This window comes from Erithacus rubecula (assembly GCF_903797595.1).
Source record: "Erithacus rubecula genome assembly, chromosome: 22".
NCBI classification, from domain to species: domain Eukaryota; kingdom Metazoa; phylum Chordata; class Aves; order Passeriformes; family Muscicapidae; genus Erithacus; species Erithacus rubecula.
The window spans coordinates 2,235,545-2,263,157 of record NC_136674.1 but is presented as its reverse complement, the minus strand read 5'-3'; the positions used below and the strand labels follow the sequence as shown (position 1 = coordinate 2,263,157).

Below are 27,613 nucleotides of genomic sequence, written 5' to 3'. Positions count from 1 at the left end.
ATTCTTTTCCAGGAAAACACTGGGTAAATTTTAGTAATTTGGCTGTGCATGGACATTTCATCATTATTATTAGCTGCTGCATTTTGGCCTTAAAGAAAAAATATGCGACTAATGTGCTGTCCAGGGACTTGTCAGTTTAATTTTCTTAATGAAAACATATTTCTCAACCCCTTGGCAGAGGCTCGTTTAGTAAATATCTCTTTGCAATATGATACAAACATGGGTTGTGCATTTCTGGTGGGAAGGCATGACAAACCCAAGAGCTGGGGCCAAGGAAATGCAGTCATAGAGATTGAATTAAAAAGGAAAAAAAAAAAACAAACCAGCAAGAGACAGTACCTAACATCATGTCCTGCTCCTTATTAAATATCCCGTTTGAAAGAAGGCAGCAGAAAACCACGGTGGAGCTGCACCAGCCCTGCTTGGGAGCGAAGCTATGCCTACAGTGGCTCTTTAGAACTCCTGTCAGCCCTGGGAAGGGGCCAAAAACCTGCCTGCTTGCCCAAATTTACTACAGGTCAGCGGAGCTGCTGCCAGGCACAGGAGCTGCGGGCTCAGGCACGGCAGAGCTCCGGGAGGATGGGCGGCTCCGCCGGGGATGCTCCGCTCCCGCCAGCTCCTGGACAATAGGTTGCTTCATCATCCATTGCTCGGGGACCGGCAGAGGCACAAAAATCACCCAGTGCTGCAATAAAACTTGCCAGAGTCTTGCCAAGCTCTGGGAAAGCTCAGCTTGGCTTTGGTGGGAGGTCTGAAGCAAGAGCAGGGTAGATCCTTGTTTCATCCACCCTCCTTCCCGCACGGCTCCAAAGCTGGGGAGAGCATTGCTGAGCTGGGGACAAAAACTGGGAATTCGGGGCTTCCTGGGGAGCGTGTGCAAGCGGGGGACATCTGATCCTCAGGGCACCTGCTGTGCCAAGGGCAGCTGCAGCTCTGCCTGGGCAAACGGGGCAGTCAGGGATGTTCAGTGATGGGCACAAGCGCAGCACAGCAACACCCAGCTCTGCTGTGAAGTTTGAGCTACCAATACTCAGGAGATTCATTGCAGCAATTCCTGGCCTCATCATCTTTCGTTCAGACCCAAAACCTGTTTGGACACAGTGTCCATGAGCTGCAGCAAATGTCCTGAATGTGCCAATGACAACGCCATCCCTGGGGTGGGGATATCCAGCACTGGACCAATTTCCTTCCAATTGACACTCTTTTTTTTGAAAGCCACAGCAGGTGTGTGTCCAGCCCAGCAGCACACCTTAGGTGGAGGCAGCAGGGCCACTCAGGAGCAGGGGTCACCAGCCACCAGCAGCCCCACAGCTCCCCTGCCCACCCAGTGACCGGCCAGGAGCCCTGGGAGCACCCGTGTGATGCACAAGGGGCTTGGCACAAGCAGCCAAGCACCAGCCCCAACAGCCTCTTCTGCAGAATTGACAGCACTCCAGTTTCAGGCACATTCAAACCCATTTCTTCCTGTCTCCAGCTCCAGGCAGAGCAGAAGGAACCATCCAGGCTCCTCAGCCCTATCCTGAGGGTCTTGTGTGTTCCTCAGAGCTCTCTGCTGGGTTTAGTGGCTCTGACAGGCACATTCCTGTCCCACCCCTGCACTGGCAGGAATAAAATGCTGCTGTGCCATGGCAGCAGCTCTCACTGCCCCTCACAGGGCAAAACTTAAATCTGTTTTTATGTTCCCAAAAGAAAGGCATGCTCAAAGAAAGCAATCATGGGGAAAAGGCTACGGTGAGCAGGACACCCTATATGGCATTAAAATCCCATTAAAATCCTGGGTGATGCCCTGGGAAGGGCAGAGGGGCTGTGCCTGGCTCTGGGGACCATGGGCAGTGGGAGCAGGATTGGCATCACCAGAGCTTGGCACCACATTGCCACAGGGCCAGCTAAACCCTTCCCTGCAGATGAAATGTAGCAAAACCAGTAAAAGCCAGGAAAATAAACAAGCAGCACAATTCCACAGGCCTCCCAAGCTTCAAAGATGATGTGCTAGTGAATTATTTGTTCTGATAATGAAGCAGTCACTGCTTAGCTAAGTTTATGCTAGGCACATTTTTATCTCTACATGATATTCACAAATTGTTTTAAAATGAACTGTTAGAATAAGCATCTCTTGTTTATTTATTTATACTATTACTATCCAATCCCCTTAACCGTGGAGCAGTTGCTGACATGGAGCCAAAGCTTCTATTATGTTCAAACAAAGTTTAATTGATGTGTAATTGGCTGGTTGGATTTGGAAGTGAGAGATAAGAGGAAAGCTTTGCTTTCCTTTGGGGCAGCAGTTCCCAGCCTTTCAGGCTCTCCAGGCTTGGTCTCTGTGGGCATCTCATGTGTGTTTTAATCCCCAGATGAGCAGGTCTGGTTGATCCTGCAGAGATGGGTGGCTGCAAACTCCTGTGTCCAGCAAAATCTTATTTTTTGGGTAGAAAAAAAAGCAAGAAAAGTGGAGAGAATCAAAGCTAATTGAGTAGCTCAAATACTCATTTGAGCAGTGCTGTGCCACACTGCACACCAGCAACAAACCCTCACTACCCTCCTGCTCACCAGGATTTAATCTGACCTTCAATTAGATGCCATCACCATTCCTGACATGCATTAGCTGGGAAGGGATGTTCTCTGACCAGCACAGGGTAAGCAGGGAATTCAAACAGCATTTCCATAGAGAAAACTGCATGGAACCAGGACTGAGCAACTCCAGCCATGCCCTCACCAAAGGCTGTCAGTGCTCTCTGAAGCCCATGGATTTATGTGGATTGGTGATCACTGCACGTCCCTGAGGTGTGGCTGGTCCTTCAGACCTGCTGAGTGCTTCCTTCTGTCCTTTCAAGGGGGCAGAAAGCACTTCAGCAGCTCAGCAGCTGAAATTCTATTTTTTAAGACAGCAAGACAAGGATTTCCAAAGACAGACAGAGAATCTTACAATTCTTGCTTTTAGGATGGTCAAGTAAAGCAGTGACTGGATTTTTGGAAGCTCCTGTGCTGTGCTGCCTGGGAAGGTGCTGCCTGTGGCAGATCAGGTTGTGAAAGGATCAGAAAACAGCTGTTCACTCAATATCTTGGCCAACAAGCCATGTCTTGGCTGAGCAACCACCTCCTCAGAACCTGCTGGGCGTGCTGAGATCCCTCCAGGGATGGTTTCAGAACACCAGGGCAGGTGACACACCTGCACCCCTGATAACGACTGATGTGGCCCCAAATTCTTCCAGAGAATTGGCCATGGCTGCTTGAGGATGCTTCTTGTTTCCATTGTTAGAAGGAAAAAGGATGGTGTGCAAATGCTTCAAGAACTGTGTCTCCATTCTGATGACCTTTCCTCATTTTTTTCTGATTTCCCTTCTTTTGACAAGTATTTCTTCCACTGACTTAACGCATCTTTAAAAATAATATTCACCAGGGCAGATTAAAACAAATTTGGGGATGTCAGCTGTTTCTTTTAGCCTTTTAAATGGCATTTCCTTTTTGATAGATTCTTGCTTTCAGAAAATACTTTAAAGAGATCAAAGAGTTTTTCAACAGGGTCCCATTTTCCCAGTGTATCCTAACCCTCAGTCCCTTATTTCTCTTATCACCCACGCCACTCCGTTATGACGCTCTGTATACAAAGTAAGAGCAGTTAACTTTGAAGTGCTGGATTAGCCCATGCCAGATCCTTGCCTCAGAATAACAAACAATACAGGTTCAACAGGAGTTCTCATCAGTAGTTCATTTTTCAGCCCCAAATTCACTGTCACTAACACAAGCAACATTGAACTCTCAGTCTATGGGCAGATAGGAGAGATTTATCTGGTGGCAGGACCATGACCTAGTGATGAGAAGGTCAGACAGTTAAGGGATTTTCATATTTTGGAATGGCGAGGTTGTATTTTTTCCTTCTGGCTAGCACATCTAATTTTTAAATAAAACATTGTTTCTCACATACTTGAGAACTTGGTTTGCTGGATGGCTGCTTTCATGGTCCAGAAACATTTCCTTTCTTTGCCCCATGGTGACTTGAGGCACGGGCAGGCTCCTGGCCATGGGCTGCTTCCCTGGGCTTTCATTTTGCTGCAGCTGAAGTTGAGCAGAGAAGGTCCCAACGTGCAGGAGGATGGGAGAGGTGGTGCCAGCAGTGACCAGTGACACAGCACAAAGGTGCCTGGGCTAGAGTGTGGTCACCTACAGCATCTCAGGGTAGGTTTGCTCCCTCTCCAGCCCAGCTCCAGCAGCAGTGCAACCTCGGCACTGCTGGAGCCACAGCCCCAATGTCCAGGTGCCTTTGAGGCAGCAGCAGAGTCCCAGCAATTGTTGGGACCTTCCCCAGCTGATCTGGGCTTGACCAAAACCTCCCCTCACCCTGACAGTGCTCCAGCACAAGGACAAGAAAGGGAACACCTTTAACTGTGAGCATCACATGTCTTCAAAAAGCAGGGGTGGCTGCTTGAAGAGAGAAGTGTATTAAAAACCAAACTGCCATCCCTGCCCTCCTCGGTGTGCACAAGCTCTGCCTCCCTTGCCAAAGCTGTCGACAACTTGAGCAGCACAGCCAAGAGCCATTGGAGCTCACTCCTGCTTTTTCTCCAAAAGCAGGAGTTTGCCTGAACAGGATAATTCCAGGACCCCAAATTTAGGAGCAAGCAGATCAAACATTCCTCAAATATCTATTTTATTTCTATGTTTTAAATTGACGGCTCACATTCCTTCGTTGATCTCGGATATTAAGGTTTGCTTTTGGATCAAAAACCATCAGCAGAAATTCTTGTAACTGCCTCAAAAGATTCTGGACAAATATTTCCCTTTAATTGTAATGAGAACTGGGCATCCATATGCCCTACAGAGCCATGGAAAATTTAACTTTTAAAGGATTATTCACACAGGAAAGCTGCACCAGCTTAGCCAAAGCATTTATACTTCTTCAGACCTTGATGTCCTAAAAACTAGTTTTATTTTGGTTTACTAAAGTTGATTCAGAACAGATTTTTTTTTTTAAACTGAAATAAGCCACTTTTAAAATAAAACTTGAACACATCTAAAGGGGATTTGGGTCTTTTCAGCACGTACAAGATGCTTTATTGATTATATTTTTTTCCTCTGCAGCATTTTGCTATATATGCTTCTTAAAACCTGCTACCATAGAAACCAAAGCCGGCTTTGTACCTGTGCACATCCTGCACTCCAGCCAAAATTCAAATTCAGTATCTTGAGTCTCCTGTTGTGTCTCAGGGACAGTTCTGCTACCACAGAGAAATGACACATTATTTTCTCTTCAGGAACTGTTCACAAAAATGTGAACTGGCATTTTTTACTGATGAAACAAAAGCTTTATCAAATTGTTTGTCCTTGGCAATACCTGGATAGAAATTTATATGCTGCAAAGACTGGCACTTTGGGAAAAACCTAGAGAACAACTAAATAAATAATCTAACAGAAAGAAGAAATCCTGAGCCAGGAAGGCTGCAGAAGAAAAGATTAACTTCAAGCAGAAATAAAGTCTGAAAGATGAGATTTCACAAAGAATGGTTTGCCACGAGCTACAAAAAGAAAAAAAACCCAAATAAATTTACAATTGTTCAGTTAAATAATAGCACATAAAAGCGAGAGGATGAAATTGGGAAAGCCAGATTTATAACGAAGTCCCTCATTTGCTTTCTGCTTTCCCCACTCCTCGTACAATTTCGCAAGTGTGGGATTCCTAAAATCCCTCAGGAAAGGTGTGCACCCTGCTACCACAGGGCGATGCCCCCACAGCAGGGCGGCCAGAGGGGAGGAATCCAGATGTGCAGCTGCATCTGCATCCCCTAATACACCCTGTGCCTTTATTAGCGCCTAGATTGATTTGATTAATTGGATTTAATTGGATCTCACCAACTGGAACTGTTCGATGGTGGAGGTTTTTAGGGCATTTTTTTGGTTAAATTTTTTTTTGGGGGGGGTGAGGGATTTTTTTTGTTGGTTGGTTTGGTTTTGGAGGGATTTTTGTTTCAACACACACACACACACACACACACACACACACACACACGGGAGGGCTTGTGGACAATTCTTTCCAAAAACAGGCACTCAAAGCTGCCTGTGGGCGCTGGTTCTTTCCCCCCATCCCTGGAAATCGCGCCAGCCGCGCTGTGAGCAGGGATGGGGACCGGGATGTTGGGAGGGGAACGGGGATGAGGAGCAGCCGCCCCGCCCGGGCTCCGCAGAGAGGGGCTGCTCAAACAACGGGATCCCCTCTGCCCCCCGAAAAACCCGCCCTGCCAAACGCCCCTCGGGGTGGGCACTGCCCGAAGGATCACCCGGGGCCGCTTTTCCTCCCGTTCCCCTCCGCTTGCGAGGGTACCCAGCGCTCCGGGCAGCGCCGGGGACGGGGAAATCTCTGCAGCGCAGCCATTCAGCCTTTTAAAACCATCACCAGATAATCCTCCCGAGGAGAAATCCGTAATGAGAGCAAACCTCAAAGAGGAGGAAGGAGAGGAAGGCTCTGAGTGATGGAGCCGGCGCCCATCCTGCGGGATCCGAGCGCTTTTCTCCAAAGTTCAGGGAACTTTGCTAATATAAACTTATCTTTTGATGATCCTTTTAATATAAAATAATCTCTTTTTTCCCCCTCCCACAATGAAGCAGTCGGACATTAAAAAGATAGCGAGTGCATTTTAAAGATGTTTCCACTTTATAAATCAAATTTTCTTGGCAACAACATGATTTCTATTTCAATGCTGAGCTTGCTGTGTTCTCCTAATATCTCCTACAGATCAGTCCTAAGAGGGAGTAATAATCCCCTAAAGTAATTCTCAGCCCTAAATTCTCGATAATTTATAGTTGGCTCGTTCTGTGGAGCTCTACAAAGAACGAAACAAATGACTCCCCCTTTCTCCCCCAACTAAGTTATCAATATTTGCCTTGTTTATACAAAAAAAGCTATTTTACACCATTGCCATGGAATTAACGCTTCCGCTGAGCTTTACATTTCCTCTCCATTGAGTGAACTTGTCATTAAAGTTACTCCTTTTTTTCTGTTGTTGTTGTTTGAAATTTAAAAATCAGGCTCCCATTTCTTTTCGTTTGTGCCCCTTGAGGTCAGACAGACCTACATTTAAGTGATTTCAACTAACGGCATTCAGGGGCATCTCTGTGCCTGCTGGGAGGGGGATTAGAGTCCTGATTAGTGCCTGCAATTAGTCGCTTTCCCTCTTTCCACACCCCCCCAATGCTAAATGCAAGTGCACACAAATCTCCATTAACCATCGTTTTTTTAATTGGCTCAAGAGGAGGTTTATTATTGCGACTCTCTATTTAAATAGCTTGGGTAAAATAAAATCTGCATGAAGTAATAATTTTCATTTTGTCCTTTGCATGGGGATTAGCAGCAGATTGCAGCTCGTGGGGCTGCCCTGCCCTCAGCACGGCCACGCGTGGCACCGCTCCGAACCCACACTCGAGGCACCACGGCATTTAAGTTGTTTGATTTTTCGCCCGTTTTCATGTTAATTATTTGGTGTATTTTAGTTGTCGGTGCCGCGGCAGAGCCCAGCCCGAGCCGGGGGGACCGAGCCGGGTCCTGGCACCGGCGGGGGCTCCGAGGCCGTGCCTCGCTGCTAAAACACCAATTAAAAAAGCCCTCGTCCTGTATTTTTGCAGCTGAACCCAGTGGGAAAAAAAAAAAATTAAAAAAGGTTCTTTTGTTCCGTGTTATTCGTCAGCATTTCAGCCACTTCTTTAATTATATTTTTTAATTCAAAACTGTTTCTTAAAAAAAATTTAAATTATTTTAGCTCGGTGGAGCTGCACTGAATTTTGCGAATGGAGAATTTGGTTCGGGTAGCTTAAAATACACAAATTCTTGTACATCTTGTGGTCTACCCCCCATCCCACCTCCTGAAAGGTGCACTGCCAGCTCCACCGGGCAAGGAATGTGGAACTGAGCCCCGTCCATATGGAGCTGTTTAAACAAGCCAGTTAGGAGTTACAGAGAGATAACATGCACGGTTGGGATGCTTAGGGTCCAGAATTCGGTACAGATATTACACATCTCCTCACAGACACACTCAGATACTATAAATTAAGGGTAAAATATCTGAGGTTTTGATCCCCCGATCTGAGCTAGCTTAGGGAGCAGACCCATCCAAATGAACCCGGCTCTTCCCATCAGCAGACGCTGCAGAACGAGCCCTGAGATTTTTATACACCAAAATAAGGTGTGAAAAGGACAGTTAGCTGCACCATCACTCCATAAACAGCCACATAGCAAATAAATGGAAGATTCCCGGGACATACAACCCCTCTCCAGGGGGAATAATGGGAATATCTTGCTTATTGGAGTCCAATTTCCTACACCGAGCAGCACTGCCGGGACAGAGGAAAGCAGAAGGAAAGCGCTCACCAATTCCAAAAACCCAGTGCCGAGGGTTGAGTTCTGAGTCTCACAGTGTGAGCAGCAAACGGGAGAAAAGTCACACACACACTCCATAAGCATCCCCGGCTGCTCTTCGTAAAGGCTCGGAGACCACAGAGAAATAAAAATGGATATTATTTGTGGGTTTTTCCCTCTGTTTTCTGCCCGTTATTTGAGTGTCTGGCTGCACAGCTCGCTAGCACGGTGTAAAACAAGCGGTCACAGGGCACGGCAGAACCACTCAGCTGGGCTGGAGTTAAATGTTAATTCCTCAAGTTTTCTTTCCCAGCAGCAGCGAGGTGAGCCCGCTGCCGCAGAAGCCAAGGGCAGATACTTTGGTGCCCACAGTGACACCCTGCTAAATTTCTTGGGAATTATCTGATTCGCCAGCCAGTGATGGTCTGAGGTTTAATTCTGATTCTTAATTTTCTGGCATTAATTTTGCCATCTCCCACCAGAGCAGCCCGGGCAGAACAGGAGCCCTGAGCAGATGCAGGGCTGAGTTCTCTGGGCAACTGAAGCCTCTGTGAGGCTCTGGTCTCCCTCCCTGGATGTGCACACTGAGGGGACTCTGATTTGATAAAAACATCTATTTGTTTCCAAGGGAAAACTTTTTTTTTTTTTTTTTTTTTTTTTTTTTTAAATCCAGAAGTAGCACCCGTTTCTCTTTCAGTTTTGAGATTAAAAGAAAGTTCGTACCTCTAAAACTTTGGTGCAGAGTATCCCAGCACAGGTCTTAGTGCAGGGTACAGAAAAAGGAAGGGGGTTTGCTTTGTGGGGAAAAAAAAAAAAAAACCAAAAAACAACTCCACTATTATCATAATTTCCTAATTAAAAAATAATTTTTAAAAAATCATTACCAGAGAGAATCGGGACTGAATGTTCCAAATGACTACACAACATTTTCTTGCATCGACATTCCGACTGCCACACTCAAACACACAAATAGTTTACACTGAAAAAATTATCTTACTAAAATCTGCAATCACAATAACAATTTTTAAATGCCACTGACTGTGGCAACTCTGCAAAACCCAGTCTTGGCAAACAAGACATTTCATAGCGATCAGAAGCAATACATATTTACAGGGAATTTTCACTAACCTGCCTGCTTTGGTTATTATCATTTCCGTACCAGCTTCATGAAATTTCTTCCATAGCTCCTTCTCATGGAGATAGACTTTAATATTTTCTATTGTCTGAAAAAAAATAAAAATTAAAATAATGAGAATAGCAAGAAACGATGGAGAAAACCTGCGAGAAGGGCTGGGAAGGGCCGTGGTAGGGCTGGGGTTGGGGACACTCAGGGCCCGCGCTGCAGCCGAGGCTCCGGGAGAAGCCACCAGCCTGTGCGGCAGGAGGATGGAGTCTCAAAAATTCCGCTGCCCTTTGCCAAAAATAAGAGAAACAAACGGAGGCCGGTTTTAATTGCAGACTTTCACAACCAGGCAGGACACTGCGGCTAAATGGAATTTTTTTTCTTTAATATTTTCTTTTTCCTAGGGGAAAAAAAATCTGTAGGGATACACGCGCCCTAAGCCTCCCAAAACCGGGGCCAGGAGCAGCCGCGGGGATAACGGATCCTCGTCCAGGGCCGCTCTTTGTGCGTCCCGCAGGATGCTGGGGACATCGCAGAGGCGCGGGGCAAAGGCACAAAAGCCGCAATTTATTTAGGGATGGAAAACCCCCAGTGAATTCCCCGCCGGGCCGCAGCCCCGAGAGGAGCGGCGGCTTTCGATGCTCGGATTTGCCCTTTACCAACGTAGGCACCAACAGCGGGAAAATAAAATTATAACAATAAAAAAATTAAAGCGAAGTGAAGAAAAAAGAGATTTCCACGCATTTCCTCCCCGTGTGGCGGCCGGGGAGATGCGGTGGCGGGCCGGGCTGGTGGCGGCTCGGACGGAGCGTACCTGCTCGGGGTCGGGGAGCTGCGGGCTGCTGAGCGGCGTGCTGCTCCCCCCGGCTACGCCGAGCACGGGGGAGCCGGCGGAGGTGTCCGCATGGCCGGGCGCGGGGGCTGTTGGAAACCCTTCCTCGGTTTCAGACAGGCTTTTCTCCTGGAGCATTTCCTTGGGGGAGAGAAGGGCAATGTTAGCTCGCGGCACTGGGGGCTGCATCCAACCCCTGCTCCTCGCCCAGCCCCGGGCACGGCCACCTGCCAGATCAGGCCCTGCCGGCCCGGCCCGTGGTCGCTTCTCGGGAAGCGACACTCGGCGACACCGGGATGTGACACCGCTGGCCCCGGTGTGTCCGGCAGAACCGGGCCAGACCCGCCAGACCCCGCGGTGGAGCCGCCCACGCGTGGCTGCGCTCCCGCTTGAGGCCGGGACAGCTCATGTCTGATGTGGTCGCAGTCCCCCAGCCCCAGCTCCCCTCCGGTACCCGTCCGAGCCCGGCCCGCTCGGTCTCTCTGCCCCGTCCCGTCGGGGGCTTCTCGACGAAGCGCTGCGGCGGAGCCGGCCGGTGTAAACAGGGGGAGTGCTGGGCTCCGAGATAAAAGGGCCCCTCTTAAACTTGGACGGAGACTGGGAAAAGCCAATAAAGATAAGGCCTGACAGCTCCGCCGGGGCTGCCGCGCATCAACGCCGACTTTTACAGCGCGGAGGGACGCGGCCGCCCGCCCCGCTTGATGGACGGACAGACGGACAGACGGACAGACGGACAGACAGAAGGACGGGCAGAGGCGGCGCGGAGGGGGAGCAGCTCCGAGGAGTTTGCGGGGTGCGGGTCCCGGGGACCGAAAGCGGCGCTGGTCGCGGACCTGCCGCCCCGCTCTCCGGTCTGAGCCTCCAAGGCCGAGCCGCTCCTCGGGACAGCGGCTGTGCAGGGGGAGAGAGGAGCTGGGACCCCGAACTGCAGCTCCAGCAGAGCTCCAGGGAGAGCGGGACTGGCACCCCAAACTCCAGCCTCAGCAGAGCTCCGGTGAGAGCGGGGCTGGGACTCCCGGCTCCATCCGCACCAGAATTGCAGGGAGAGCTCCCGCCGAGGAGCCGGACAGCCAGCCCGGCTGTGAGCGAGCAGACACACATACCCCAGTGACCAGCCGCAGTGCCCGGGGCAGGGAGCACCGAGCGGGGAGCACGGTACGGGGCTCAATGCCCCGAGAGCTCCACCGGTCCCTCCGCCCGGCTCGGGGTGTCGGGACGGGACGACCCCTGCCCGGCCGAGGCGCGGATGTTTCCCGGCGTCCAACCGCAGAGCGGAGCCGGGTGACCGGGAGGGCACAGGTGGGAGGTGTCCGGGCGAAGCCCGAGGGCAAGGCTCCAGGCCAGGACCGGCACCGGTGCTCCCGGCACGGAGCAGGTTGGCTGGCGGGGAGCAGCGGGGCAGGCTGGCGGCGGTGTTCCACCCCAGGCCGGGGCTCGCTGGGCTACAGGGAGCCCCGCACCCTTGCACCCCCCGCTCCCTCCCGTCCTTCCCCCCGCACCCCGGGAACTCACACGGCCGGCCGAGGGGCAGCAGGCGCAGCGGGGGGCTCCGGGCTTGGCCTGGGGGCGGCTGCGGCATGAAGGGCATCCGCGGGGCGCTCAGGCCGGGAGCGGCTCCGCGGCCCCCGATGGCAGCGACGTGCAGAGCATCCCCCGCTGCGCGGATTCACTTTCCCTTGATCTCGGCGGAAAATGTTCCATAAAGATCCAGTTTGGGGCCTTTCGACTCCCTCCCTCTTTGTCTCCCCCCCCCTCCCTTTTCCTTCCCCTCCTGTTGCTGACGTTGCCGCTGTCAATCACATCCCCTTACACCGACTCTGGCCCGCTCCGCCCGGCCCGGCCCGGCCCGGCCCCGCTCCCGCCCGTCGGTCCGCACCGGGGGGCACCGGCGGGGGCAGCGGCCGCCCGGCCCCCGCGCACCGGACCCGGCCGCGGCCTTCCCCGGCCTGCCTCGGCGCTGCGCCGGGCCTGGCGGCGAGCGGAGCCGCTCGGTGCTCCGGGAGGAGCCCGGGGAGAGGGGACACCCTCGGCACCACCGCCCCCTCACAGCCCCGACGGTCCTGGGGCTCCCCGCTGCCCGCCGGGGAGCCGGGCAAGGCCCAGGCTGCAGCGGGGGGCATAGGCCGCGCTTGGAAGGGCAGCCGGTTCGGCGGGACCCCGCGGCCGGAGCCGGGGCAGCCCGGGAGAGGTGATGGGGAAGAGCCGGGATCGCGCCTGGGCAGGGGTCCCGCCTCAGGAGGGGCCCACAGCCCCCGTGGGTTCCCTGACCCTGCCCCGCAACCAAAGCGTCCGTGCCCGCCGGCCTGAGGCCTGCCTTCGGTTGCGGCTCTCCCTGAGAGCCCGGGGACGAGGACAGGGCTTCCCTTCCTCTCCATGTCGCGACACAGAGCCCCGAGCCTTTCCACAAGGCAGGCAGGAGCTGGGCGGCCACAACAAAGCCACGGCGAGGCCGTCGGGGCAAGGGAAGAGCCCCTCACACCATTCGGCTGGAGCTCCCTCACGCTGCGGCACCCGCACCGCCTGCTCGGGGCTGCCCCCGCCGCGCTAAACCCCCAGATCGGGAGGAGAACACACCCGGGATAGCTCCCGAGTGCTGTCGCGACTCAAAGGGCCACTTCAGCTCGGTTGTCGCGATCACCGAGCCCCACAGCGCTGGGCCGACCCTCACATCCCAACCGCGCCCAGGCCGCGCGCTACCCCCTGTCCGCCTGTCGCGACAGCAGAGCTGCCGTGCCCCGCGCTATATCGCGACAGCACTGAGCCCCCCAAGCCCCTGCTCATCCCTCCCGCGCCCTTACCCGAGGCGGGGTCCCGGGCGGGCGCCGAGGCGCCGCTCGCTCCCGCAGCGCCGGGCTCACAGGGACCCCGCCATGGGCCGGCGGGCCAGGGGTCTTATCGGGGTTTTCTTGAAAGTGAATTTAAACCCAAACTCACTCCCACCGTCACGTGGTGCCGAAATTGGGAACAGGAGCAGAATAAAAAGTAAAGTGGGGTCAACCTCGTAATGAACCTTTTCCCCACTCCCACCGAAAAAAAAAAAAAAAAAAAAAAAGGAAAGAGAAAAAAGTAAAGGGGAAAAAATGGACCTGAACGGGCCGGGGGATGCGAGCTTGGGAGCGGCGAGTGGATCCCGCTGGAGTCAGCGGGATGGGGCAGGTGAGACCGGGCCGCGGCGAGAGGGAGCTGCGGCCGTCCTGTCCCCGCACAGACCGAGCGGGGCTGCGGAGGGGCTGGGGATGAGGAACCGTCCCGGCGAGGGCAGCGAGAGGCCCGGCTCAGCCGCTGACCTGTCCCTCTCCGTTCCCCGCCCGTCCCGTGCCCCAGCCCCGCGCCCCGCGGGCACCGCGCCCGCCCCCCGCTCGCCCCGCTCTGTGCCGCCCGCGGGACCGGGGCGGCTGCCGGGGCCGGGCTCCACGGCAAGGTGAGTTTTGGTGTGACAGTGCAGCCGGTACCGGCGGCTCGGCTTTGTCTGGGCGAGCCTCCCTTCTGTCCTTCCTCCCGCAATCGCGGAAAGGACAGGGGAAATGCCCGCCGCTGCCTGAGCTTCCCGACGTTAAATGCAGGTTTTCCCACTTGAACAAAATAAAAAGGACGGAGAGGGCAATCCCAGGTGGGGAGGATTTAATCAAAGCAAACCAAATGACTCTCAGGCCTCCTTCCGGCCTCAGACTTCCCCGTCGGTGCGTACGGGGATGCTGGAGCGGTGGGGTCGGGCCCATTTTCCGCCGTGCGGCCCCGGTTGAGTCCAGGTGCCCTGAGCCCGGGCAGCACCTGCCCGTAGCGGGCTCCGGGCTCGGTTCCTCCGGGAGAGCCCAGATTTCCTCATCCCCCGAGCCGAGGGGTGAAACGCCCTCGTCGGACGGAGCCCCCGGCTGCGGCAGCACCGTGCGCTCCCCGAGTGCTCCGACAATTCACGGCGAGGCGAAACCGGCCCGACTGTCATCACCCGGCAGATAAACGGCCGGATCCCCGACGGCAGGGTGGCTCCTATTCACGGCTCATCAACGCCGAGCCAAGGGAGCAGTGGGAGGATAAGCCCCGCTTTCAGGGACCAGCGCTCCACACCACTCATCACTGTCACCGAGCTCTCTCATGCCTTGGCCCTAAACACCGGCCATTAATAAAAGTTTGCTGTCGCTTTTCTCCAAAGTTACTCTCAGTCCGCGGGCCGGGGAAACCCGGGTGGGTTCCGTTCCGCGGGATGCTCCAGCCTTTCCGTGGCTCTTCTTCCCCCAAAGAAAACCTGCTTCTCTTCCCCCCCGAGAAAAGCTGCCAACCACGACGGAGACGAGGGGAGAAGCGAAGCCCGGGGCCGCACCCGACGGGACCGCGCGGCCCCGACAGCGGCGGCTCAGAGCCCCGAGCGAGGGGGGAAAAATCAGGACCGAGCCTCCACCGCGTGGGCTGACACAGATTTACTGACTTGAGAGGAAACTCACCGGTCTACACTGCTGAGAAGGGATTGAATGGATGAGGACTGAGAAAAAGTTGCCGAATTTGGCCAGCAACAAGGCTGGAAGAATGGAAGGCTAATACTGAGTTATGCCTGGACTCGGGAGGAATTACACAGCATCAGAGTCTTGCTTCTAAACAGCGACAGTGCCAAATTTCTAATAACTGTGTAATATGCTTATTTATACCATACAAGGACTTACAAACCTCATTGTGCATAGCAGCTGGGTCATATTTCTTTACCCTTCCATTCCTCAGGCTCTTTTGCCAAGAGACTGGTACCAAACACTTCTAGGCTGAAAGGAAAACACAAAATTTAATCGCAAAGAAACGATGACAAGGAAGCGTGGGTAAGATACGGGCTGACGTGCAGCCCTTTAATCTCAAGGATCTGCCTAAAATAGATACACTAAGGGGGTATTGGAAATATGCACGATTTGAAATGTAAGTGATTCTCTGCTTCTAAATCGTTCAGCCCAATTATCCACTTGTGTTTCCCTGACCTGGGCACGTTTGTAGGCTCTAAGGCTTTGTTTTAAACTGCTAAGTAAATATTTTAACGAATGTTTTAAAACGTTGTAAACGAATGTGCTGCTTAATCTCGCACCAAACTCTGCTGGAACCGGGTAAATCAAACGGAGAACCATATTCCGATTTGTTTTAAAATATTTGCGGGGGGATATTTGTTAATTTTGTCTCAGGGTACCAAGTGTATTCACCCCTCGTAATTTCAAACAAAGCTATGCAAAATGCAGCCCGGCAATGTTAAACCTGTATCCAGAAATAATTAAACTATGAACGAATATTCATGTGTGTAGACATTTTTTTTTTAAGATTAAGTATTTTAGAAATAAAAGCTAACAATTGTGGAATTGGTTTAATTTTTAAAACTAACCCTAATTTTGTCCAAGTGCTCTGGATTTTTATTTTTGAATATGTTCACTTACTATTTTTTAAAGTGGCATCTAAAAAAACTAACATTTCAAATTAACTGCATTTTTTTTGAAGGAAGAGATTTTATTATGAGCTTGGCAAAGTCTTTGTAAGAATGAATAGTCCAGAGATCACTGCCCTGTTGAGCATCAGTCTGAGATAGTCCCCAGTGGTATTTCCCAGCCAAAGCTCTGATTTAACTTCAAGATTTACATACATACCATTAAAAAAAAAAAAAAAAAAAAAAAAAAAAAAAAGAAAGACAGCTCAATCTATTTTGCAATAACTTTTTTTATTTTAATGAAAAGAGCCCCTAAAGCTACAACATGCTGGAGGATGGGAGCAGGCAGATGGAGCTGGAATGGGAATGATGGTTTAAAAAATAAAAGGAGAACAAAGCCCAGCGCTCAGAGCATGGTGATCCCTCTGCAGCCCGGCTTCCAGTGCCACAGCAGCCCCAGCTCTGCTTCCTGCACCCACCAAACTCTGCTGTGGGGTGGGATCTGAGCAGGAGCAGGGTCTGCCAGAGCAGGGCTCTGGTCACACCATCTGGTCACTGGCACCACCGAGGTCTGGAGCACAGCCTGGCAGAGAAGGGACTCAGGCTGTGCTGTGGGTCAGGGTGGCAGCCAGATGTGGCGTGGAGAGGGGACAGCAGCCCCAGGGCAGCTCAGTGTCCTGCAGGGACCTTGGTGGAGGACACGCAGAACCTCCTGGTGTTCCAGAGAAACACCTGGGCTGTGGGCAGAAATGAGAGGCACATCAACCCACCAAGCACGGCAAGTCACTTGTCACCAGGCAGGAAGAAAAGAGGAGAGGCTTGTCTTAAGCCTTGAATCAAAACCAGAAACTGCCTTAAGGTATTGCAAAGCCCAGCTCCTGGCAGGGGAACGTGCTGTGGCTCTGCACGGGGTCCTTGGCATCATCCATCTGTCACCCTGCAGGGATGAGGGACTGGGAGAGTCCTGCCCAAAGTGATTATTCAATTTGTGCTGGGGATGATGAGGAGGTTATTGCTATGGGAAATGACTGTCCTCCAGGGCAAACAGAGGAAAATGCTGGTCTGGGTGAGAAATTCCCAGCGGGAGAAATGAAGGCAGCCAGCTGCCAGCTCTGTCTCTGCCCTGGAGCTGGGCATAGACACGGTCCAAGTCCCCAGTGTGGCACAGAGTGATGCCCTGACAGAGCAACCAGGGCCAGTGGGGCCAAACAATCCTGTTCAAACATCAGAGCTGACCACAGCCTGAGCAAGGCAGCACAGCAAGCCCTCACACCCACCAGAGCCTGCTGCTCTCTTTGGCCAGTCCCTGTCCCCCACGGTGCTGCCCAGAGGGAACCTTTCCTCTTTCTGCCTCATCCTGGGCCAGACCCACAGTGTGGCAAGGGGTCAAAACAGGGCTCAGCACTGGAGCTATGGGGAGGGAACAGAAAACACTAAGCCAGGAGTAAACAGGAGCCCTGAGGATTAAACCCTTGCCAGATGCCTACGAGAGCAGTGCATCACCCCCCCAGGGATCCACCCTGGCTAAATCACCCAGGGCAGGTTTAGGGGTGTGAGGCTTTCAGAGCCAGGATTTTGAAGGGCAGAGGAGAGCAGGGAGCAGCGCAGAGGCTGGAGCAGAGCACAAACACTCATCCGGATGTGGAGCTGCTGGAGAGGAGGCGGCACAACGGGCTGGAGGAAGGCGAGGTGAGAGGCAGAAGAGAGCAGAGAGCAAGGGAGCTGTGGGGATCTGGGGAGCAGGAGTTTGGGGGAAAGGGGCCACCCTGGGGAAGGGTTTTGCTTCCAAGGACAGCACACACCACCAGCCAGCCTCTGGGATGTGGCAGCTCGATCCCTGCTCAGTCACATCCCTCCCATTCCTTCATCCCACTCCCTGGACACTGACGTGAAACACATTCCTTGGGCTGCAGTGGGGCAGGGCCAGGCCTGGGACAAATGCTCTTCTCCATTTTGGGGATTTTCCTCCCTCCTGAAAGCAGGGCTCAATCTCAGGGGTACCATTGCCCTCTCCCCCAGTAAAGGGACAAGAACTGCAAAAAGACCCCACATTCCTATTCCTGGGGAAGGTTCTCAACAGAAGCAAACAGGAAGGGAAATGATAGCCAAATGGGATAGAGCCCAAAGCTGGGAATTTTCTTCTCCTGGGACACCAATTGCTGTGGGATCTCAAATTTGCTGCAGGTAGAAGGAGGGAAACTGGAGAGAGGGGAGGGATGAAATGTTGGAGCAGCATCTGCCTCTGGCTCCAGCAAGGAGAGAAAGGATGGCTGAGATTCATTAAATAAAGAGACAGGAAAACCTTGCTTAAGGAGCTGTCTGGGAAAGGGGCCATTTCAGGCCTGCTATATACAAGTGCCAGTGATTTGGGGCCAGAACAGACAATTGTTAAAATTTCCTCCAGGCTCCGCTGTGCAAGGCGCTGCTCTCAAGCAAAGCAGTTACAGAAAGTCCTGGGGAGCTTCCTGCTGCTTTTCTGCTTGTGTGAGGGACCAAGCTGGCTCCATCAGGAGAAGAATCTCTCAAATTAGGACTTTTTTCTCACACAACAGCTCAGAGCACTGACCTGGTGGTGCAGAGAGGACAAGGCAGCTCCTGCTGGAGGAAGGACACAAGTGTCTCAGCATGCACTGGGAGCAGAGAGGGATGAAAAAGGGATTTTGTGATCCTCAGCATCAGTCTGCACCTGTCATAAACCAACAGGGTGAAATCTGGGAAGAAGCAGGAGCAGTGGGGACAGCAGGACATGCTCTCACAGAGGTTTGCACCTCTGAACTTCAGCACAGCCACAGCTACAGAGGGATGCCCCAGGTGATGAGGCTGCTGCAGGTCTGCCAGCTGGTCACAGGGCTGGCCTGGCTGCTCTGGGACATCCTCAAGGTCATTCCCCACCTCTGCTACATGATATTCATCCATTTCCATGCTGGTAAATGGCTGGAAAATGCTTGCCTGGATTGGAAACATGGACCTGAGGAAGCACCTTGGCCAGTGGGGTCCAGCACTGGCCAGGGAGCCTCAGGGACTATGGGGACAGCAGGCACAGAGCCAGCAGCAGGATGGTTCTCTCTGATCTTGGCACAAAAATCAGGAGCTGGGGCTGGGTCCATCCCCTCTCTCCTATTTTCCCATGTTCCTGTTTTGAGTTGAACCTAGAGAATGTAAAAAAATATGGGTAAGAAATGCTGGTCAGTGCCTTCCATACCAGCATCCTTCACGTACAACACATTCTCAGCACCTCCAGCCAAGGAGAACTCTGTGGTTTTGCCTCTGTGGTGGTGCCACCGACAAAGTGCAGAAAAGCCTCAGAGCTGGAGATAAATGCCCTGAACCAGATGAAATCAGCCTGGAACACCTGATCCTCATTCCCACAAGGTTATGGTTAAGGTTGCAAAACGAAGGAAGTGCTGCACTGGCATGCTGGCAGCAAATCAAAGCAAATGACATTAATTAAAGCATATGTTAGGAATAGGAAATTAAGCTAAAGCAACATTTCATCTGCAGCGTCTTCTCTGGGCACTTTAGAAAGGGTATAAGTTTACTGTAGAGAAAGAGAAATGAGGAGGCTGGTGCAGAGGATAGATGTGCGGGAAGTTAAAAGAATTAGAGGAGAGTTTTAAAAGCTTTAGACTATACACTCAAGGTCATGTTCACTCTCTGTATTTATTTTGAGTTGTGAGTGAGGGGGAAGGCTGAGAGTGCTGGCTGGCACTGTGGGAAGACTCAGGCTAACATGGACCAAGCATCCTTGACAAGGGGGCTCAGCCCCAAAATTGGGACCCTCCGCACTCCTCCCTGCATGGCTGCACCAAGCGCTGATGGACCTTGGCATAGGTTTTGCAAAAATAATTTCCCAATTTTGCTTTTCTCACTTAACTTAACCCCAGAATTTACCAAAGCTGAGGACATTTCTCTGCGCAGCGGGAGGCAAGGGCACAGAGGGGAAACTGAGGCACGGCACGATTTACAGTTTTGGAGCACAGAGCAAGCACACGGCTGGGAGCACTGAGCAGAGCTGCACTCCAAGCCCGTGAGGAGCCATGAGAAGCCCCTCAGACCCTGTCCCACGGTCTCTGTCAGCCAGGGGCCCTTCCTCCCGCTCCGGGGGCGGCGATGCTGCTCTCCCGACCCATCGGGGGCGTTGCTGGGGCTGCGCTGCCTCGCCCGTGTCATCCCAGGTCACGCAGCTTTTTCCAATCAGGGCCACATGTCTGTGCTGGGGCCGTGGCCACTTCCACGTGGCCTCTGTGCCAGCTCACACTGCGCGCCTAGATGGCACCCGGACCGTGTCCCCATGGGCAGGGGTGACATCCCCGCTGTGCCAGGAGCTGTGCCATGAGCAGGGCAGGTTTTTCACGTGGGCTCCTCATCTTTGCCGTACCCTGGGGTGACCATGGCAGGCACAGGGAGCGCAGTCAAGGTGTGAGCGAAAGGAGCTGGGCACCCTCCTCGCCGCGCTGCTCTGCTCCCGGACCGGCTGCCGCGTTTCCCCCGGAGCCATAAATTGCTGGCCGGGCCCAGCCCGGGCTCCCCACGGCGGTGTCTCCGCGATGAGTTACGAGGAGCGAGCGGCGCAGCCAGGGCTCCGCTCCAGAGCGGCTCCCTCCTCCCGCACACCCCGAGCCCCTTTCCTCCCGCACACCCCGAGCCCCTTTCCTCCTCTCCCGCCCTGCCCACGCTGTGCCCCTCTGGGGTTCACCCCGCGGGACCCCCGAGCTTCCCTCTTTTCCGAGCGGGGCTGGCTGGAGCGCCGTGTTTACCCATGGCTTGCTGACAGCTTCAGGAACACCTTGTAGCAGTTGCGGTGATTCCCGAGATCCGTTGCTTCCCATTTCAATTCACACATCATGATTTCTAAACCTCAGCTTGTACCTTCCCAGCAGAGCTCCCCACCTCCAGCCTGGCTGCACGCAGTCGCTGCCGGCTCGGGAATGACGGGGAAGGGGATCCTGTGGCAGCAGCAGCCACCCTGACACCGCCTGGGGCAAGCCCCATCACCTGCCAAAGAAAGGGCCACGAGCAACACAGAGACTGGAAATCACTCTGAGGATGTAAGCACTTCTTGGGGATGAAGAATTATTTTTCCATCCCCTATTCCAGCTGAATAATTGTTGTAAATGTATGGACAGAAAAAGAAAACAGTGTAGTGGTCTGAAGTTGGGTGTGTCAGTCTCTCCTACTTTTGGTGTGGAGCATCTGCATTTGGGATGAGTCCCTGCTGGGGACCAGCATTGTCCCCACTGGGCTGTGGGAGCCCCTGGTGCTGTTTGGGAGCTGCTCACAGAGGCAAAACTGAAGCTGGGACTGAGCTTGGCCATGGTGGCTCCTATAAAAAGTGTAACTTTGGTCAGCAGGAGGCTCATACCCAGTTTCTCCACCTGGAATGGCTGCTGGCCCCCACATTCCCTCGAGGAATTGCTTTCTGGGCCTGGTGGGACCCCAGAGCTGGTTGTGGGGACCTTTGTGCCCCCACTGAATTCCCCAAGCAAGTGTGAACCAGAGCATCTTGCACTTGTCTGCATTCCCCTGCCCTCCTCATGCTGCTATGGCAGAGCCTTGGCCTCAGGGTGACCAAAGGAGTATGTTTTTCCAATTAAAAGAGCCAAATGTGTTTTCCTGCCAGTATTTAGTCCAGCCTAACATGCAATGTCTACATTTTAACCTTGAAGAAGCCTCTGGAGACACTGCAAAATAAATCAATACTAGTCCACGTGCTGGAAAACAGAACCAATAAATAACTTCAGAGCAGCTTTTCTGTTTACCCTGTGAAATTCCCACTCTTGGCCGTGCACTTCAAAACAGCGTCTCAAAATAAAATAGAAAAGAAAAACAACCCCCTGAACCCTTCATTAGTGGCTCAGCATGAGACTCTCCAGCCAGGCAGAGCTGGTTTCAGGTTGCAGGTGCAGGGCCAATTCTCACTGACCTCTGGGCTGGGATTTGGGATTGAGGTTGCCTGTGCAATGGTTTAAAATATTAAATAAAACATTCAATAAATAAATAAATAAATAGCCTGCATGGTTTGTTATGGCATGGAAGGTGCTGGAGGAAAACAAGCACCTGGATTCTTGGATATGAGTGTCCCCAGTCTGTTTCCTGAGCCTGATCCACATTTCCTGCAGTCAGGATTCCCTGAGCCCATCCCAGGCATGGGGATCTGCACCCCATCAGCAGCCCAAGGTTGTTACCTGGTGTCATTGCTGTGTCCCCAAATGATGAATGATAACCTGGCCCTCAATCTTCTCCCTCTGTTCTTCCCAGGTCACCTGGTTTGGGGCGAGTCAGGGATTCACCAGCTCTTCCTCCTTTCTGACGATAATAAACGTGTCTTTAGCTGTAGCATAAAATAAGATTTACAGGAGCTATTAAAGACAACTTAAAGGCATTTTTCTTCATCCTGCTGAGGAAAGGTCTCATGTGGAAGGCAGGTGGGGACACACAGGGATGTGTGGGGACCCACCTGAGCAGCAGTGGGGTGAGTACCAACAGCTGGGGCTGGTGGCACCAGCGGTGCCATGAACACACAGCAGGGCCAGGATGCTCAGGGACATCCCCTACACAAGGCACACTGAGCCTGTGCTGCCCTGGGATGGGCAGATGGACACTCAGAGCTCCAGGAAGGGCGGCAGGAGGCAAGTCCAGCTCCCCAGCCTCCCACCGAACAAGGATGTTCCACAGGGAAAACCCATCCGCTGGCCAGGGGACAAATGGAAGCGATTTCCCTGCCCTCCCTGCCTTTGTGCTCGCCTCCCCTAAGGCTCGCAGTTGTCAGCGTGCATTATGCAGGCAGGACAGCTCTATTAGTCATGCCCTTAAGGACTGGAGAAACGCAGGGAGCAGCCGGGATCAGCCGGGCTCAGCCGCACACGCACGATCCCACCGGGAGAACCAGCCCGGGGCTCGGGGTGACCTGCTGGAAAAGCATCCGAGGGAATCAACCCCAGAAAGAAGCAGAAGTTTGTTTATGTGGTGATTCAAGAGCAAAATCCCCGCTGTCCCGTCCCCACTCGGGGCTGCTCCTCCTGCAGTGGGATGTGTGTTTCCTGGGGGACAGAAGCAGCTGGCTCCTCTCTGGGCTGGGCTCTGCTTCTAGAGAACTGACCACAAATCTTTCCTGAGAAAGACCAGGGAGGGGCAGGACCAGGAATTAATCATGTTGGAAAAGTTTAATTTCTCACTGGTTTGGCACCCACCCGGTTTTTCAGAGCAGCTCAATTTTCACTGAGGCACTGGAAGTGTCCGAACTCTCAGGGAGCAGCAGCTCCACAAAACTTCATGCTCCAAAGCATCACCAGGAGAAAGTGGAGATCACCTGAAATCACTGCATCCACCTGCAGGGATTTATCCTCAAAACCAAGGTCAGCAGGACATCATGTGCCTTGTGGAGTACAGAGCAGCAGGAGACATCCCCACTATGGGGACAAAAGTGGAAAAACTTCAGGCTCTTGCACCCAGAAAGGTCCCTGTTCCTGCAGTGACCACAGGAGGATCTGAGCATGGGTGTGAGCCTTGCTTTGGGCAGACTGTGCTATGCAGCAGCTCCAGGAGCTCTGTGGGAAATGGGATGGAGGCAGTGTTGGCTTTTTACAGTTAGACATCGAGGGTAATGCAGGGGAAAGGGATGCACAAACCTGCAGCTCATGCAAGGTAAACACTGAATGCATCCCAGACTGCAGCTCACACCTTCACAGCCCTGTCCTGCTTTGGTGCAGCCCCAGGTCCTGGTGGCACCACTGCCACCCCTCTGCTCCTGTCCCTGTCCTGGACCCTTGCAGGGTGTGTGTCACACTCATCACTCCCTGTAAAAACATGCTGTGGGTATAAACTGTCAGATTTAGTGACTGTAGGGCCTTCTGTTCTTCCTTACATCTCTGGACCATTTCCCCACCCCTTAAATGCTTTACATTATTTATTACATTTCATTTAACCCCAGCCACGTCCTCCAAATAAAATTTATTTTGCAGCTGTCATTCAGGTTTACTCCAGCCTTAACCCCGTAATCCTATTGATTCCCTCATTATTCTCAGAGCTTGGGATTGATTTCATGCCTTCTGTGTTATGGAGAAGCCTTTGCTCATTAATCTCACACACATTTACAAACATCCACCCTGCTCATTCATTATTTTCTCATTCTCAGGTTCTCAGTTTGCCTGCTTTGCCTGCTGGTTTTGGGGTGTGGATGGAGAGGGAATATAATCCCTCTCCTAAAGGGCATCTCCTCCTGCATCCCTCCTGCATCCTACAGCCTGGATCTCCACGCCCAGAGGCACAGGGTGATGGGCTCCCATGCAGGGAATCTCCAGAAAATCCCCCAGACTCCTGCTGTGCATCACCTCTGGGACATGTCCTGCTCAGGAGATCAGTGAAACCAACTGGGCTGGGAAAAGCAGAGACCCAGAACAAATCCAGCTCAGCAAGATCTCCAGATGAACATCCTGCACATCCCAAAGAACACCCCACAGCCAGGCCAGGCTGCTCAGGACCCTACAGGGCTTTGGGCAGGTACAGGCAGTACCTGTTGCTGCAGTTTGCTGATGCACACACGTGTGCATGCCCCCAAACACACCAGAAGTGTGTTTATAGGCTGTGATTAATCATCCTGAGCATTTAATAGAGCCCCATCACTGTGCACAGCACTGTACAGTGTATGGAGGAAGACATGACCCCTGTCATAGAGGCTTAGAATAAAAAATAGGCAGACACTATAGTTCAGACACGTAATAAATCCCCCAGAAGGGCCAATCTCAAATATTTCAGCTCTTTCTTCCTCCCTCCCATAATATATAATTGTCTTTGTTGGATCAATACAGAGGGGCTTTGTGGAAGGAGCAGATTTTGAGGGAAGATTAATGTAGTGAATTACATGTGCAGCTAGGAAGAATTCTAATATTCAACTTCCAGGAGGAGGAGGAAGGTCTGTGGGATCAAATCTTCCTTCCAGGGTGGGAGCTGTGGACCAAGGACCTGCTCCTGTGGGGTGGTGGCAGGAGCCTTCCTGAAGGGATAGGTGGATCTGGTGATTCCATGGGAGGGATTTCAGCATGACATAAACCAGGGTGCCTGGGCTGCATCCCTCAGCTCCTCCTGGGGTTTGGGACAGGGTTTGTCCCACTCTGTGTGCAGCACAGGGCTGGCAGAGCCTCACCAGCAAGGTGTGCATCCTGTGAAGCACAGGGCTATCATATGGAATAAATTTAACTGAATCAAGTTTTGATTAAATGCCATAAACATGATTGATTTGGTTACATACCCTCTGTATGACGGTCTGTTTAATTTATTTTTTCATTCAGAGAAGGGATGTTGCATTGATCCCAAACATTAGCTTTGACTGCCACCATAAATTCCCATTTTAGGGCGACCTGCAGCAGCCTTATTAATATTTTTACACTTACCCAGCAGTTGCCAGGGTTAACCCTTCCACAACATGCCCAAATTGTGCAGTGCTGTGGGAACAGAGGGGTGACCCCAACCAGAGCCAGGGGCTGCAGCCAGCAGGGGAAAATCACCTGTTTTAAAAACCCCGAGGCAGCATCTCCACAAACCCTTTGGCAATGAAACTGTGCCCCATAGTGTGTCCAGAGTGGGCTGTTTGCTTTCTGAAATCCCACAAAACCCAGCACACCTCTCACCCTCCTCATCACACCACCCTCTGCACCAGCACCACCACAAATTTCCTCACAACAGCTTCTATATCTTTCTTTTTATCAAAGGTGGGGGAAATCTGCCCAAATATTTTTTTTTATATTGGTAATAAATTGGAAGAATGCTTTATGTTTTCAATATATTTTCAATTTACTGCCATGGTCAGTATCTTGGTTGCTATGTGTATTTTATAAGCAGTGTCAATGATAACCAGATTTAGCTGTTGGTTTCTCCATAAATACTGTGTTATCCACCAAAAGTGATCTCTGGTAACACAGTATCATTAAAAATAATGCAGAAAAGCATCAGGGAAACACCAAGAGCAAAAAGAATAAATCACTTCCAAGCACATCTTGGAGATACTGGAATTTTTGAGGGTTTATTTGGAAGATAAGCTGATTTTTAACACATATTTTAGACAGATCCTGCAATCCCAGTATCCCCAAAACCCTCAAGTAACACATGAGCTCATTGCAGGTTCTCCCTGCCCCAAGCAGAAAGGGTTTCTATGCACTTGCACTCAAGACAGTGACAAAGGACACTTTGAGCCTGCCCAGATCTCATCCTGGGGCTCTCCCAGCACATGAGTCCATAAGCTGGAATCTACTTGACATCATTCCTCTCTTTTGTGTCATCCCTTTCATTAAATCCCAGAATGGTTTGGGTTGGAAGGGACCTTAAAGATCATCTCTTTCCACCATCCCAGGCTTCTCCAAGTCCCATCCAAGGATCTGAAGAGCTGAGCAGGGTGTGCATGTGAGGATATCTCTAAATACTGAATTATCCAGCAGAAATTAAGCTGTGTTTAATTGCAAAGAACATCCCCCCCATTGTCATATAACAGTGGGATCTGGGAGCAGGGCTGGTGATTCTTAGGGAAAAGTCAGATGCAAAAACGACTTTTGTTATAATTCAGATTTTTTCCTGTAACAGTACAGCTCAAAAAGGGGTAGAGCCAATGGAGTGACCTGACCTCAAAGCTGGAAAAATGATGCTTTGTCCAGGCTGGGGCTTTGTGCAGGAACAGATCCAACACACTGACACCTTCCTTCTTTCTGGAGCAGAGCAGCACAAACTCACCCAAACCCACACATCAGGCCAATTTTAGCCTTGTTGCAGGCAGATCTCTCACTCACCTCAGCTCTCTTTTATGGGCTGGATAGTTTGTTCTCACTGAGGTCAAGTCCATCTTTCCAGGGTGCTCTGCAATCAGGGAGGTGGAGGGAAAACATCCAAACCACTCATCAAATGACCCAGCACAGCCTGAACCAGCAGAGCTCCATGGCACCACCAGCCCTCAGCTCCTCCCAGCCAGCACCTGCAGTGGGGCTGTAGGCATTTAATTAATGAATTATTGAATGCTGTGTGGTAAATTCACAAATAAGGAGTGCCAAACTACCCAGGACCCTGCAAATATCACCAGATGCACAGAGGGATGGGTGCTGGCACCTTGTAAGTCCAGTGAACCACAAGCTACAGCCCTGGAAACACAAAAACCAACACAAAACCATGGCAGCAAGAGGGGTTTGTCTCTGTTCACCCTTGGAGAAGCCAGAAAAACCTCAGCTCAAGTATTTTCCCATGGTATTCTGGTTTAGGAAAAAAAAAAGTAATGTAAAGGTTTCATAGCCTCTTTTCATCTAATATTTAACGTGCAAGAGTTTCTGCATGCCTAGGTTAGGTAAACATTAGAGAAGATTGTTTATAGAAATTATACACAGAGCGGTGCTGGTTTAATTTATCAAAAAAGGTTTTGTTGAAATAAATTCATTTTACAGTGAAACCCACTTAAACCTGTTACAGGAGTGACCTCTTAGCAGTGAACCTGTTTGTGCTTCACCTCCAGGGACAGCTCGAGCTGCACCACGATAGCATCTTCCAGTGTAAATATTCCCTGCTCTCCCAGAGTGTGGGACAGGGAGGCACAGAAAGTGTGTGACACACAGAGGAGAGGGGTGCCAGGTGCCACAGGGGATGGGAGGATGTGTTCTCAGACCCCACAGGGAAATTTGGCCACCACTGCAGTGGTTTGATAGTGCATCCAGCCTGCTCGGGGGTGGCAGGCAGTGGCAGCAGGATTCTAGGGCTGCACTGGGATGCTGCAGGAGAAATGCAGGGGAAATGCTGCTCTCAGCAGGGATAAAGAATGAGGAAAACCCTCCAGCCTCTTCCTGCCCCTCAGCTTGATCTGCCCCTGCTGCTTTGCCATGGCATGGATTGCTATCAGCACCACTGCTGTTATCAGCTCGACCTCGCTGCTCTTATTTTGGGAAATTACCAGAAATAACCCAG

At 52.0% G+C, this 27,613-nt stretch overlaps 1 protein-coding gene and 1 long non-coding RNA gene across 9 annotated transcripts in view; both read right to left on the bottom strand.

The window, feature by feature from the left end:
- The window catches only part of TBX4 (T-box transcription factor 4), a 34,813-nt gene extending 19,280 nt beyond the window's left edge, over nt 1-15,533 (bottom strand). The window contains exons 1-3 of one of the 6 annotated variants that reach the window (XM_079325197.1): nt 14,956-15,533; nt 10,279-10,437; nt 9,470-9,564 (exon numbers count right to left, since the gene is read on the bottom strand). In XM_079325197.1, coding sequence (XP_079181323.1) covers nt 9,470-9,564; nt 10,279-10,437; nt 14,956-14,967 — 266 coding nt within the window. In that variant the 5' untranslated portion in view covers nt 14,968-15,533. The other 5 variants (XM_079325200.1, XM_079325201.1, XM_079325202.1 and 2 more) reach the window with 5 other exon arrangements.
- Nucleotides 15,534-18,546: 3,013 nt separating this feature from the next.
- Nucleotides 18,547-22,779, bottom strand: LOC306811471. 3 transcript variants are annotated; one of them, XR_013776676.1, is made up of 4 exons: nt 22,140-22,779; nt 21,868-22,013; nt 20,440-21,635; nt 18,547-18,831 (listed from the first exon to the last, which is right to left on the bottom strand). It is a non-coding gene; the product is annotated as an uncharacterized lncRNA (long non-coding RNA). The 3 variants fall into 3 exon arrangements; XR_013776677.1 differs by lacking the exon at nt 18,547-18,831 and having other exon boundaries at nt 19,619-21,635; XR_013776678.1 differs by lacking the exon at nt 18,547-18,831 and having other exon boundaries at nt 19,619-20,677.
- Nucleotides 22,780-27,613: the final 4,834 nt, after the last annotated feature.